At 47.5% G+C, this 14,391-nt stretch overlaps 1 protein-coding gene across 1 annotated transcript in view; it reads right to left on the bottom strand.

Annotated features, from left to right (window-relative positions):
• Positions 1-5,137: 5,137 nt before the first annotated feature.
• Positions 5,138-14,391, bottom strand: part of LOC149342376 (disintegrin and metalloproteinase domain-containing protein 10-like) — a 33,914-nt gene continuing 24,660 nt past the window's right edge. Inside the window, exons 11-15 of the mRNA XM_089546789.1 lie at positions 11,787-11,885; positions 11,163-11,353; positions 8,984-9,195; positions 8,074-8,235; positions 5,138-5,194 (exon numbers count right to left, since the gene is read on the bottom strand). Of these exons, the coding sequence (XP_089402915.1) occupies positions 5,138-5,194; positions 8,074-8,235; positions 8,984-9,195; positions 11,163-11,353; positions 11,787-11,885 (721 nt within the window). The remainder of the gene's footprint in view (positions 5,195-8,073; positions 8,236-8,983; positions 9,196-11,162; positions 11,354-11,786; positions 11,886-14,391) is intronic.

Below are 14,391 nucleotides of genomic sequence, written 5' to 3'. Positions count from 1 at the left end.
ATGCAGAACAACGCTATGGATCAGGTGTACGTCTTTCGTCGTGCACAGCGCTTTCTAGTCGCGTCCTGCGCTCCAACCGCAAACCATGGCCCTGCATAAACACTACTACCCCTTGCCGGAAACGGTCCTAGTGGGAGCGGCAGAATACGCCGACGAGAAAGAATTTGTACTCGCGGTCGCAGACAACCACTGCAAACCTCTGGTGACGGCCACGTCCCCAATACTGAACTATCGAGAGAGGCTGGCTGCGCAGGCGGTCATAGCCGGAACCAGGGCAGGGTACCTCAGTGATTCGAAGCAAGCAGTCAGCAACTTGGCTAAGAGAAGGCTCCATGGCCCAGCTGTCTCCATCCTGGCAAGAGCCAAATTATTCACAGAACGATTCCAGCTCATATGGATGCCAGCAGATACCTACCACCCAGGGAACACTGAAGCTCATGAATGTGCCCGAAGATTCGTCAACCGGGCATAATGCGACCGGTGCCCTTGGTTCATAAGGGAGCGCCTGGTAACCTCTCATGAAATCACCCTTCACTACCAAAACGATCGGCTCAAATACCCTGCCCCGCACAAACCCCTCACCAAAGCAGAGCAGGTTGCCTGGCGGTAACTTCAGACGGGTACATTTCCAAATCCTTATATCCACTCCCTGATGTATCCGCCCGAATACAATTCCAGCTGCAATCTCTGCAATCATTCTAAAGCAAACCTCAATCACATCCTATTCGTGCATCCAGAGGCCCATCCCCATCTTAGCCTCCAAATCTCAAACCAAATTCAATGGGAGACTGCATTGCCCAGCACTGACCAGGAGGCACAACACCGGATAGCGGGTTGGGCCCTGGAGGTCGCCAAGAAGCATGGACTTCAAGCCACCTAGCGCCGTCGAGAGGGTCCACGCACTGTCTAAACCTTATCCCTAACCCCTACCCCTACTCTCTTTGTCATATGACCAATAAATGTTTGTTACCCCTCCTCCGCACGCAACGCTAGGCTAGTACAGGGCGCGACAGCTGCGTTTTCAAGCGAAATGGGATGAAACGACCTGCTTCAGTTTTGTGCTGCCAGCCGTGCTTTCGCGCCTTGTCCGTGTTCGTTCTTCGTTCGTCCTGTCCACTCTTACGCCTTGTATCATCGAGCCATGTACCAACTCGCCCAACAGTCGATTCTTCTGAAAGCACAGAGCGCAGCTTTTAAGCGTCCGTTCCTGGCTTGCACGTCGTCGTCGTTGTAGTCGTAACCGGCAAGAACTTTAGAAAAGCGAATAGCACGGGAGCTCTTGCAAAGCGAGGAGTACGGCGAACCGCCAAGAACCATAACTTATGCAGAGCTATCTGACGAGAACTGTAGCAGAGCGAAGAGCACGGCGAACGATAACGAATGGAGGGCGAGAGTGAAAAGGCGAAGGAAGGGATAGCAGTGGAAGAGGGAAAGGCGGAAGCGCAGGGTGAAAAGGCAAGGAGGAGGATACGGCGGAAGCAGGCGAGAGAGGTCAGGCTCAGTCTCCGCCGGCAGTTGCGTAATGACTTTCTAACCTCGTTTTCAGATAGACGGCATGCTTAGAACGCCCGCCGCAACCGCCTGGCACCCTCCACTTCAGGCGGCACATATTGGAGGCTTTTTGAAAAACCATCCACTACCTTGCCCAAGTGAGGCTATTCAGTGCGCAGACTGTGGGCTGCTTAATTGTCGCACGGGAGCGTGGATGATTATGTTGGAATCAGCCTAAGATCACAAAACTGCTGTTCGCAACGTGAGTTAGCCAAGAATCGGCAGTCGAACCTTCATCCAGCATGGGTGCCTATGGAGGCCGTTTGTGGAGTCCACGCCATAAACTATGGGAACGGGCATGCGCTCCTGTGAATATGCAACCCACTGGTCTTTTGCCCGCTCCAAAGAACATCATGGGTGCATATTGGTTGGTTTATGGGGTTTAACGTCCCAAAGCGACTCAGGCTATGAGAGACGCCGGTGGCAAACAATGATAGCAAGATGATACTGCCGAAGCTATAAAGCCAAGCTGCCGCAAGGGCCCATCTTTGAGTTCATCGCGCATCGCGTGAGCTTTTTTGTGCGTGTCTGTGTCGTATAGTTGCGTCCCTCCGAACCGCGTTGCCAAGGCGGGTGCGTTCCCATGAAAGGCGGGGGGGGGGGGTGGAAGGGGGGGGGGCTCACGCACCGCACCCGTCTTAATATATGTTTGTTTGCTTGAGTGAGCTCCTACTTCGCGTAAAGTGTGCACTCCTGACTTCAATGTTTGTTTTCTTTTCTCCGTGCATTAACACTTGGGGGGGGGGGGGGGGGGGGGCTGAGTCTGCGTAGATAGTGTTCCATTCCAGACGCTTTCGGTGAATCACCCCGCGCTTCCATTAGGCGTCCATGGTTTTGCTTCTCTTTTCTTTAACGGACTTCGGAGCCACTTATCGTAAATTGTGCGAGTCTCCGCGAGTTTGGGTTATTAATACTGCGGGTCAGGACCCATAAGTTCGGCATCCGAGGTGCGCCTGCTGTATGTATACCCTGGAACCGTGGGAACGTTTCCTTTCAGAATGTTGGAGCATTGCTCTAGTATTTTTTTAATGATTATTTTCTTACAGAGAAATTGTGTGGTGACTGCGAGCAGTGGCTGGGCGTGCAGTTGAGGTTGGAGCAAGAAAAGGAGACGGGACGTCCTTCCGCATGCTTGATTAGGACAAAATGTCAATTCTAAGGGTGGCTCAGCTCAGTTGCTCTCTGATATGCTGCTGTTATTCTTTTAATTGCATTGTACTGTTTTCCACCTGTAATGAAGTCACTAAATTAAATCAGTTTCTAGCTTTAATCCGATCCAAGTGAAACATTTATTTTGCGAAACAGGGGGACAGTACCGGTCAAGAAGATGAAAGAAGACCCAGCGATTACCGGCAACAATTATCAGGAAGAGTTGAGGCGATAAAAAACTTCTGCTCCCTCCAACATGCTTCTTCTTAAAGAGAAGAAGAATCGCTTGAAAAACAGCCAAAATAGTCTGCTGATTCCTGTTCACGACGAAATGCGCATGGGGGAAATATGGCTAAACCAGACATGTACGGGCAAAAATTCTGCGCCGGAACACAGCAGCGCAATCACCTAATTCAAACTTCAGTCTTACGTTTTCGACAATTTCCTGCTACAGAAATACTGGAGGCGTTGATAATCTGAAGATGTTAAATAGCGGCGGGTCTAAGTTCAGTTACGTCAACACCTGCTACACAGCTATTGCCTGGCAAAGCATCGAATCTAACGCGGCCCTTTGACTAGCGGTCAGGCGGGATAAAATGCTAACTTCTGCGATAGCCTTTCGAAGCGAACAGCGCTTTCTCCTGCTACACGGGCGTTTCGAATGCCTTCTAACCGAATGTCATCCGACTCGACTGCCAAACCAACGCTGCTACACGAAGTTTTTCAACGGCATTCGGTTCAGATGACATTCGAGTCGACGGAGCTATGCGGAGACATTCAAGATTTTGGAATGCCTTCGAGCCCAAACCGACCAATAGCCGTCGCCGCTGCCGTCGCTTCGCCCCGCCCACAGCCGAGCGACTGCTTTCGGCTCTGGCTATTCACCCGCTGCTCGCTTTTTTCTGCTGTTTGTTTAGGAAATACCTCGTGTTCTGTCTGAGGGAATGCTTCAAGATCATATTACACCAACGAACATTAACCGCGTCAGCATGAAATTTCCACAGGAGTGCGCCGATGAGGACGACTGTCTCATACTGTTGTTTACATTTCTGAGTACGAACAGCTAGTGGTCTTTTCTTGACATAAAACGTAATCTGTGTTTTAGTTCTATTAAACAACCTGTTTTCTTTTTTATCGGTTGTACCCGTGCTTGTTTACGTAGTGCGACAATGTGTGGGAAGCGATGATGCGATCGCATGCTTGAGAAACATGACAGCCGGGTTGTTGACATCGAGCAGGACCGGCGCTTCTCTCTTCTTGTCCCAGCTTCCTCCGACGTGACCAGTACTTTATTTCAAACTACTTCATGCAGAAGTATGTTTGGCGACCATTCGCTTTAACTGGAACGGCCTAACTTGTCATCCGCAAGCTAGCGACGGCGACGACTGCTGCTGGCCGTAAAGCAAGGCTCGGCAGTCTGGGTCTTACCGGCGTTTGCCGTTCATCGTATACGTACCCTGCGATGTAAGCAATAGTTGATTTCAGGTCACTGTTGCCAAAACTACATTCGGTGACCATTTGCATTCGCCAAAGCTTATGATTCGCTCTTCACAACCGCCGCAATCACAGATCCAACCCTGCGGACTCGCTAGGCCTAGTCGTCGCGGAAGGGAAGGGAGCCGTCGTCGACTGAAATTAATTTGGCAAGCGCTTATCGCTGGTGAGTGTTCAGGTGTGCACATGTGAAATGTAGCCGTTCGTATCACTCATTTAAAAGCGCGAACATATTCACACGGCCGCCTCATCGTGCTTTCGCTCAGCCGCCGACAAGGCTGACCGTCCGCCGATCGGATTCGTCGGTGTCGTTGGCCTGACAAATTTGTCGCATTACAATGATATTATAGTAAACTAGATATTTCACTCTAATCACATGCTGCTGTTGAGCGTGATATACAGTGTCGTTGTCGGACTAGTGTGACCCACGCCGTCGTTATCGTTGTACACTGAAAACGAGCTGAGGCTTTCGAATGCGTTTGGAAAGTGTCGTGTAGCACCGCGGAAGTCCGTCGAGTCCGAATGTCATTCCGATTCTCGAATGTCATTCGAATATGGGATTCCTGCTCTCTTGAGGGACAATTTGAGCAGTTCGCTGTGTGGACCCCACCGCAAAGGCAGCCACTGTCGAGCAGTTCGCTGTGTGGACCCCACCGCAAAGGCAGCCAATGTCGTTCTGTTCTGCTTGTGTTCGTTGAATGACCGTCCCCACAACTGCAGCAACGCAAGCTGCACTTGTAACTACCTGCACTGTGGTCATAGCGCCAGCAGTTATTGCACTGCAGTGGCTGGGAGTTAGCGGGCCCACACGAAAGGCTAGAGGCCACGTCTTGATACCCGACGGGCAAGTGCCCACAGAAGTGGCAATTGTAGACTCAGTTGGCGTCCGCACATTGTTAAATTACCGGCTACTGCAATGCGCACCAGTAACACTTGCTGGTGGCTAGAGTCCAAGCGTCTCAGATGGAGTTGAAGAGGAATCAATGCCTCGAACAAGTCCCTGCAGGCGAGATGTGAAGAGACAAAAAAAGTCAAAGAGGACGACCCCCTCCATGGGAAGGGACAGAATATAGAGTACGTTTAAAAGGAGGAAACTCATCCTCTTCACTAATGTACATGGTAAGGGACAGAATGTAGTTCGGGGTTAAAGGGAGAAACCTTTCCCGCTCCACTAGGGAACCGACAAACGTACTTACCGGAAGCAACGTAAAGTAGTTGCAGCAACCGATATTTTCACACAGCCGAGATCTGCCGATCAGCAAAGAATCCCTCTGTGTCTAAACTGACGCACCTCATAGATGAACTATCAGAGACAAGCGGATGTCGGGGGCATGTGCAGCGCGAACAGCCCCATCTTTGTTCATCTTGACCACATCACCATTCTTGAGTACCAGCCAAGGTTTGTACCAACGAACAGGAATGCTGCTGAAGCCGCTGCACCAAAAAGCCTCCAAAGGCATTTGGTGACGGGAAAGGGAAGCCTACCAAGAACAGCTACCCTGTCGCGGTGAGTTCGTGGACATCAGTCAGGCCGGAATTTCGACCTCACCGAGTGAGTTTACACTTTATGGGAAACTACACGCTGATAAGGAAAACATTGGTGCTGAAAATCATCTAAGTGAGTGTTGACAATCTGGCACAGTTTTATGGTTCTTCCTTTTTTTATTGCTGTCATTCTGAAAACAATCGTTTGAAACACGATTTTGTCTTCACATGAGCAACAGTTCCGTAATTTCACAAGTCCGTTCAGCGCTATCACGAGCCAGTAGCACTCTCGGCGATTCTCTCAAACATCTCTTTTTCCCCCTGCAACAATTCTTGAGCCTCTCATTGTTAAAAAGATATCTTGGAACAGTACGCACGAGTATTTTTCACGCAGTAAGGTTCAAAAATTTGTTTAATATACGCTTCATTTTCTTCACTAACGGCATAGTTGCTGTAACAGCACAGCTCGCTATTCAGGTTCGATATAAAACACCCAAATAGAACACGTTCCACCTCCGCCATGATCCCACGTTCCCTAACTGCTCCCCACCTTAACGCCAACCTTGAGCATTATCAGTACTCTTTATTCTACAGCCGCCTGGGCTCCTTTTCTATACCCTTCTCCATCTGCCTGGCTGACCGGACTCGTGTCCGACCTTTCCGTCAGACCAAATGGGCCTCGTATTCCAGGCCGAGGACCTTGCAGACGATACAATGTCTCTCACACACGCACTCTGCATGCTGATATAGATGCAACATTGTTGCTTTTTTTAATGCTGTCGACTCTTAAGGGAGAAGGAAGGCAAACTTACAAGATTGTATCTATTCACAGATAAATTGTTGACGACAATTCGGATTAAAGTACAGAAGTACAGACAGCGCAATGGTAGGAGAGTTCATTTTTTTAATACGCTTTGTAAATATACCTCCTCCGGTTTAACGCGTTGTAACTGGTATCATTTTGGTGCCACGTTTAGTTCAGCGGCTATTTTGAACAGTACTTTTTAATGACCATTACATGTATACAGGTAATTATTGGCAAAAGTAGCTTGGTGAAAAAAAAATGAAAATGTCCACAGTCTCTTGGACTCTTTCACATCAGTTAAAGCAAGCATTTCACGTCAACGATACGTTTTGGCGAATGATGATCTTGCAAGATGGCCGCCGATCTTCCATTAGTTCTGTAGGGGAAAAAAAAGAAAGATGAGTTAACTACATTAACCACAGAACGCCCGTGAGACCACTATGCATCCAAGCACCAATTCTCTCTTTGGAGTTTTGCGCTCAAAGTTATAGCCGAATTATGATTCAAAGGCTGCAACTGTTTTCATACAGTACAGTCCATTCCTACGTCATGCTCCCAGAGCGACAAGGTATACACTGCAGGCAGTGCCGCAAGACAGTTCTAATAAGCGAAGCCACCTTCTAACTTATTTTTAATTGTTATTCACTTTTTAAAGGTAAAACTAATGGCAGTTCCAGCCATTTTTTGTTCTTAGTAAACATTGATTCCATGGCTCATTTTTGCAATTAATATGCTTGTCCTAGTTGATAACCGTATTCATCGATAAGAATATTGGATTTATTAAATAAATATTGTTCCCGCCACTCATACTCGTGACCTGAAAAGAAGACCTCAATGATCCATTTTGGCAGTGCATCACTGTGTAGCCTACCCTCAGGGATCCATGCACCAAAGAAAACTGTGTTGACGTCATTGCTGTTTTCTTGCAGAAATCACCCGGAGGTGGCGACACCTTTACTGCGTTCTTAACGTCTGCTCACTTATAAAAGTAGTAGAAAGCGATGACGCATCCTTATCAGAAAGTTCAATTCGTTCTGATTGTCAGTATCAATTGAGACGGAACGATTGGCAATAGATTGTGTAGTAACGTAAAATACTTCTAAACCTGTCCCTTCATTGACAGAACTAGTTGTAGTTCATAATAATTCGAGGAAGAAAGCTCGCGCATTTTCCTTCCTCTGCAGGGGGCAAGAAGCGATAGCGGTGCTTACGCTCCCTTACGGCTAAGCCTGTATAAACAACTTCCCCACGGATGGCCCCTCATCGACTTCATGTCCGTTGCAGCTAAGCATATTGCTAAGGCCAACACTGATGACGTTTTCTTGGTGCAGCAGTCTACCATGGTAGATCTCGGTTTAGGCATTCTGTGTAAATGGCAACGATGGCGCCGTTAACGTCAGAGAAAGGTACTAATGTAGATATCACCGTTACGCTGGACAAACAGTGTCACTTAAAAGCATTGCTTTTGCATAAGCCAATGCACAATGCTCAATAACTACCGAGACTAAGCAGAGTAAAGCGAATACGGATGTTACAAGAGTTCCCAAATTGGACACGCTTGTTCGTGCATTGGTCGCAGGTATCCTTACATTCACTATGGCTTTCATTGGGCTTTGGAGCGTCTCCTTGAGCTTGAGGGCCGGCTTCTTCGTCGGGTTGTTGCTGGGCGTATGAAGAGCGAAGCAGCGGATGACGAACAGAGTCAGCCACGATGAACCCAAGATCACTAAGGCAGCCACGAAGGGATGGTTCTGCGAGCGCGCGTGCACATACACGTGTCTATTAAATAAACAAGTGTTCGGCAACTAATTGGGAAACATTGATTCAATGTCATCCCGCTACACTTCGAACGGCGTAGAGGGCTTCACTTTGCTCAAGGTGCAATGCGAAGTGTGTAGTGGGCAAAATTTGTAAATCTGTTTCTTTCAGAAATCCGGGATGCTTGGTCGGAATAGCCAAATGATTCTCATTTCGCAGCTTCAGTGTGCTTACGTAAAAATGCGCTGTCTGTAGCGATAATTCATCCTTAGAGGTCAGGACAAGCTGTCTATAATTAAGGGAACTACAGAGTTTCGCTCCAACTGGACATCACGTCTAGTAACGACATTGCTTCACCGTTTCGGACTAATTTCGACAGATGAACTGGACAGCTCAGAACTTTCCCTTTGCTCCCCGTCGTAAGCTGTCTTGAGGTACGGTTACGTTGGCAAAGGCGTGTATACCGCAATGATGTTGGGCATACGGTCAATATGTTTACTGAAAATAAAAGTTGTCATTTTTTTGAGACATTTGGGGAAGCATACAGTGCGCGTTCTCGAGGCGAGGTCACACTAACTTCAACGTCTTTTTTCAAGCACTACTCAGTAACAATTTATCCGCGAAATGATACAAACAGATAGAACGGAACAGTATGACAACTTTCGAATATTTTTTTCCATCGTTTATGGTGAAATATATCGGACGCTACAAATACCAGCTAGCCCAGCAGCCGGTTCTTACCGCGATGAACTCGTAGAGGATGGTGAACGGCTCTCCGCCAAAGAAGAAGCCGCTCGGGCTGGTTAGGAAAGGGCGCGGGTTAACGTCACGGCATATTCTGAACACGTCACAGTATCCGCGCATGGCGTTGCAGGGAGAGCCCGGCGGCAGTTTGGCACCGCAGTGACTCTTCATTTCCGGGAAATCGCACGCCAACTTGCACTGCGACGAACCTGCGAGCAGGGTAGCCGAGTGGGGTAGCTTTCTCAAAAGTTTAATTCTACTCAATTACTGCCTTGGAACGAACACTTTAACAATACTGATTTAGGGGCTGTAGAAACCCCGATACATTCCGCCGTCTTTTCTAGCGAATATACGTCCATCACGTGATCCTAGATGACCGTACACATTCTCGGGGAAGTGTCCATTTCCTGTCCGTGTTATTATCTGTCAGACCCCTCTGTATAACATTGTATGATTCAGTCGGTAAATGCAAGAGGTTCTGATTATGACATAATACGACGGCGATTACAAGGATCTTAAGTTCAGCAATATCATAAATACAGCTATCACCGCACAACTTTCGACGATGCCATTTGGCGGGAGAGTTTCATCCAGATGTGTAAAGCTCCTGTTCGCTTCTTCGCACAACTAGAAGTTATCGAAGCTGAACAGGAAAAATCAAGGGCTAGTTCGTGGTTCGGGAAAAATGAAGCCACACATCTCTCATTGTGTAGGTGTTAGCAGCGCACACGAAACAAGGACGGACAGCATGAAAAACCAACTAGCCCAAGAAAAGACGATCTCTCATCGAGCGCGTTGTTTGGTGGTGTTCTTCACAAGCTACACGTGCGCGTCATGCCAATTACGTTCACACGTTCCGTGTCAGATCAACTTGTTGCAGCGCCTAAAAGGCGAAAACGACTAACATATTCTGACCGTGTAGGGCTATAAATACTGCCGTGAAATTGCTGGCCAGTTAGTTGGTAAAATATATCATAAATGGCTGTTGTGGAGGTAATTCGACTCAAAGATCACACTAACGTAGATTACGTTTAAAATATTCAGTATAAAGAAATCATAAGAGGCGCATAGAGCTAAAATATGCTGTTGCATTGCGCCCATAAATTGCGGACTAATTCAAAGTATATATTCTCTTTTCTCCTCTCTTTCTTCTCTTCTTTGCACCATATAGCAGGCATCCAACCTGAAAGTTGTGCTACAAATAAATAACGTCATGAACTTCTATAAATAACTATAGCTATTAATAATTGTAACTAAAGCGTCATGAGCTATAAATAACGTCATGAACTTCAAAGCATGCAAGTCAGCGCCTGTCATGTGCCTGACTTCCGAACCAATCATACCGCACACACGCCACAAAGGCTTGATCGGAGGAGGGTGGATGTCCAAATAAATTATTTCCTGTTGAAAAAAGAGGCCTTAATATTAGTAAATATGTAATGCGGTATTAGTGGTCAACAAGACAGGCCTTTTTAAGCGAAAGCACTGTTTCAATGGGCAAATACCGAGCAAGATCTTGCGATTTCTTTATTTGCGTCATCAGTGCCGACGGCGGCGCCATCCCACAACATGGTTTGTACTCCTAGAGCTCCCTCTTGGCCGATACTCGCGCCTACACCGCGTCGCCGGCGCGCTCAGCCGTCGCCACTCCCGTCGCCACTCCCGACGCTCGACAGCCACCGGCGTCGGATTCACGCGAGCAACCACGCGGTGGCGGTGGACGCGCGCAGCTCGTGCCGTGTCTTTTCATGCGGTTACCTTTGAGGCGGTGTTGCCTCAATTGTTTTCGCTCGTCCTGCTTCGTTTAAATACGTTAAAACCCTACCATTTATGACAAGAAAAACAGCGTGACAAGCCAGCATTAGAAAGCCAGCTGTAAAGTAACAAGGCCAGCCAACGTTCGTGCAATTCAGCTTTCGCACGTTTATAAAATTTAGACAAAATTCTCTGTCATTTACTTCCTGTAGTGCACTAAGCTAGGATGCTGCCGATAATGATGGTGATAGTCACAAAGAACAACAAATGAAGTGTAGATCCCACCCCCGCCACAACATTCGCTTGTCTCCTGCGTACTCTAGAGTATTCATTGCAGACAAGCCTGCTCCCTCCAAACCACAAGTGCTTACCCGCAGTACTGGTCGCGGGACATATGCAAGCGCCCGAATTTCGAACATACCTCGTTCCTGGCAGGTGAGCAAGCATTGGTCTTCTTCGCTTAGCCGTCCAGCGCTGCGGAAGCACTCCACCAGGCCGTACTTATAGCATATGGAGCCCACACACTCGCCAGAGACGCACACCTGCGTGTCCTTGTTGCAAGAAGTCATGTTTGGCTTGGGCGCTGCCTTGGGACACTTCACTCTCTGGCCGGTGCACGGACGACTATGAGTCAAGGCTCCATGGCTTCAGTACTCGGGGTAAAATATGTGTTGGCCTTGTCCATCGAGGTTGTTTTTGGCCCTGTGTACCTTTATGCCCTAACAATCGTAGAGTAATCCACATTACTATAATAAGAAAATACTAGTAGAAATGCGGCAATAGATTTCCGAAACAATGCGGGTTGGGCTGTTTTTAATTTTGAAGAGAGACACTTAGGCCACCAGCAATTCTGGCTGCTTACAACAACTATGGGCTACTGTCCCCAATATACCTCTCCACCCAGTACTGGTTCTGTGCATGCAATGACCGTCAACCCTCCAAAAAGACTCAGGCATGGCATTCCAGTGGGGTCAGGAATATGTTGCGACCGACCAAAGTGTGTACGGAAACGAAAGGATCGCTTGCGCCTAATATGGAAGGATATTCGCAGTATGAGTTATCGGCGCAATCTGTCTTTCCGCTACAGAGGGTCCCTGAAGCGACGATCTTGCAGTCGTCAGTGCAGCAACTTCCGGCTGTAGGACTGCACAAGGAAAACACGGGAAGGTATATGTTTCAATCTCTTGTGTAATCGGAGCAGTTGCTCGAATAGTACTTGGCGTGTACTAAGACAGTAAGTACTTATTGCTCCCTTATTACTCATTGAGAAAGGGTGGGGGGAGGTACGTGTGTGACTGTGTGTGCGTGCTTGTGCGTGTGCGTATTAAGATAAGCGCTTTGCATGCATCGCGGCCGTGCTCATCCGAGCAATAATAATGTTGGAATTAGTCTTCAAAAAGCTTGCATTTACGTGCCCGGATGTGCTTTCACACGCTTGATCACACCTTATGCGTTTGTGGGGTGCTCTAAATAAAACAGTAGGCAGAAAATTGCTCTTACTATAGAGCAAATCATGTCAACACACTCTTATTATTTGGAGGCATTCCACTGTGCAAAGTGTAACATTGTTATTACTTTGGAAATTTGCAATGGAATTGATGCCGTGTTGAATCGTAGTCCAGTAAACTCGTGCAGCGCCAGGCAGGCGCAGCGGTTGTCCTGAGTTTTCCCCATCTTACAGAAGAGAAATTTATTTATTATTTATTTATTGGGAAGCGAGAATCAGTCTACATCTCTTTTAGCAGTTCCGGTTGCTTGAGTTTGGCCTTTATTAGCTAGTCTACCTCTGAATTGCTTCAGATTCCATTGGGCGCATTTGGATAACCTAAAGAGATCGTTTGAACAGCGACTAATGCTTTATAAAAAAAGATGACGAACGATTTAGCATGTTTAGACCAAATTCGAAGTAGGTGCGCTAGTACTGCGGTATTTACTCCGGTTTCGGTTTTGGCTCGAGGCTCGGTTTTCAAGGTCCAGCAGGTTTCAGACAAATATCGGCGAATCGTTGAGGGGGGCCTTAGTGCTGGCGCAGTTAAGCTCCACCTTAAGGGCATGACACGATAGCGGTAAGGTGTTAATGACAATATATGCGGAATTCGCGATTCTCTGCCCTACATGCATTGATCGCTGGGAGACCTAATACCCCACCTGGAACAGTGATGCAGCGGTTAAGCTATGTGCCGCTGATTTGTGATGGCAGGTGCTGCCATCAGTGGGGCTTGTGAGACGCAGGTGGCTCTTCCTGGGCAACCTCTCACGACTAATCAGTAATTGAACTTTCAACTTCTACAGTTGTCAGCTTGTTCACAATACTGTGGGCAGGTTGTGGTGAAGCCACAAGGTCACATGACCTAAGTGGTTAACTAGGTGGCCAACTGCGAAAACGTGTTACGCACCGGCCAGACAGACAGTGGTGAAATCGGTGAGTGGGGGCCTTAGTGCACCTAGCGCACTACACTCTGAGCGTGAGATTTGCGCGCTCAAATTATTCTAGCCAAACATTCACTTGATTCATCCAACCTATATGCCTCAGCTATAAAAGATAAAATGTATGTTGAACGCACCTGTTTATATTGCGATATAAGTTTTCTTTGTAAACACTAAACCTCGTTCAGATACAATTTATACTACTAGCGGAAAATGGATGAAATGTTCTGACTTGGGCCCGAGCGTTCGGGCAGTACTAAGAACAGCTTTCAGTTGTATTGACTGGAAGTGCTTTCAATGAATGTACGCATGAGGACACTTTGGTACACAGCATAAGTTCTTGATGGTAAGTTGGGACAATGATAATACGGGCTGGTTCAGCGAATACCTTTGAAATTTGATAAAGATAGGGACTTCGGGAAATAAAGAAAATCTTCTCTGGAACAAACCGTCACCTGCAGCGGAAGTTAGCTACTCAGAAAATGATTAGAATCACATGGTTGCTTAACTAAAGCTTTGTAATCAACTTGTTAATTAACATAGTCTCGTGGTTAGTGCGAAGAAAAAGTCATTCCCCACTAGCCCTGCGGCGCGAGGAAATAAGGAAATTTTTTCCGCACAACATCGAAACTGAGCGCATGACGAGGGCAAAACCTCGGTGCAAACGCACACTCCGCTGATGACGTGCAGCAGTGCTTACGGCACCAAATTCGAACTCCTGGTGGTATTGTACCTCGTCATCCGCACCTTTGATTCGCCGCTTTGAGCAAGGAAAATGACACTCATAGCCAACTGCATGGTGTTTACGCTTTGGGACAGCGAAGAAAATAAGAGCATGCTATGGTATAATGCAGCAGGCAGTTCGAATATGGCATCGTAGTCATTTTAATACGGTATCAGCGGACGTTGGGTTCGCACCGAGCTTCCGACGCGTCTCGTGCGCTAAATTTCGGTTACGTGGTAGAAATTATGCTCGCATATGTCAATACAACTTTAACAAGCTCGAAACGTCGTTATGGCTTGCATATAGAGGAACATAAATAAATGTCACAGCCAGTAGTCACAGGTAGCACATTGTTTAAAATAACTGAAGTGTTAATGGCCGCCGCAGACTTTGGCATCCTCTTCGTCCTCTCAAATCACACCCTACTCCGCGACGTCAGGTGCGTTGGATATGGAGCATATATTTCAATCTCCGCTGAGCGTAGTCAGATGTCACTCTC

Source organism: Amblyomma mixtum, chromosome 5 (assembly GCF_055824585.1).
Source record: "Amblyomma mixtum isolate Tamu chromosome 5, ASM5582458v1, whole genome shotgun sequence".
In the NCBI taxonomy this organism is placed as follows: Eukaryota; Metazoa; Arthropoda; class Arachnida; order Ixodida; family Ixodidae; genus Amblyomma; species Amblyomma mixtum.
The sequence above is the reverse complement of the archived record's forward strand: the minus strand, read 5'-3'. Positions and strand labels throughout refer to the sequence as shown.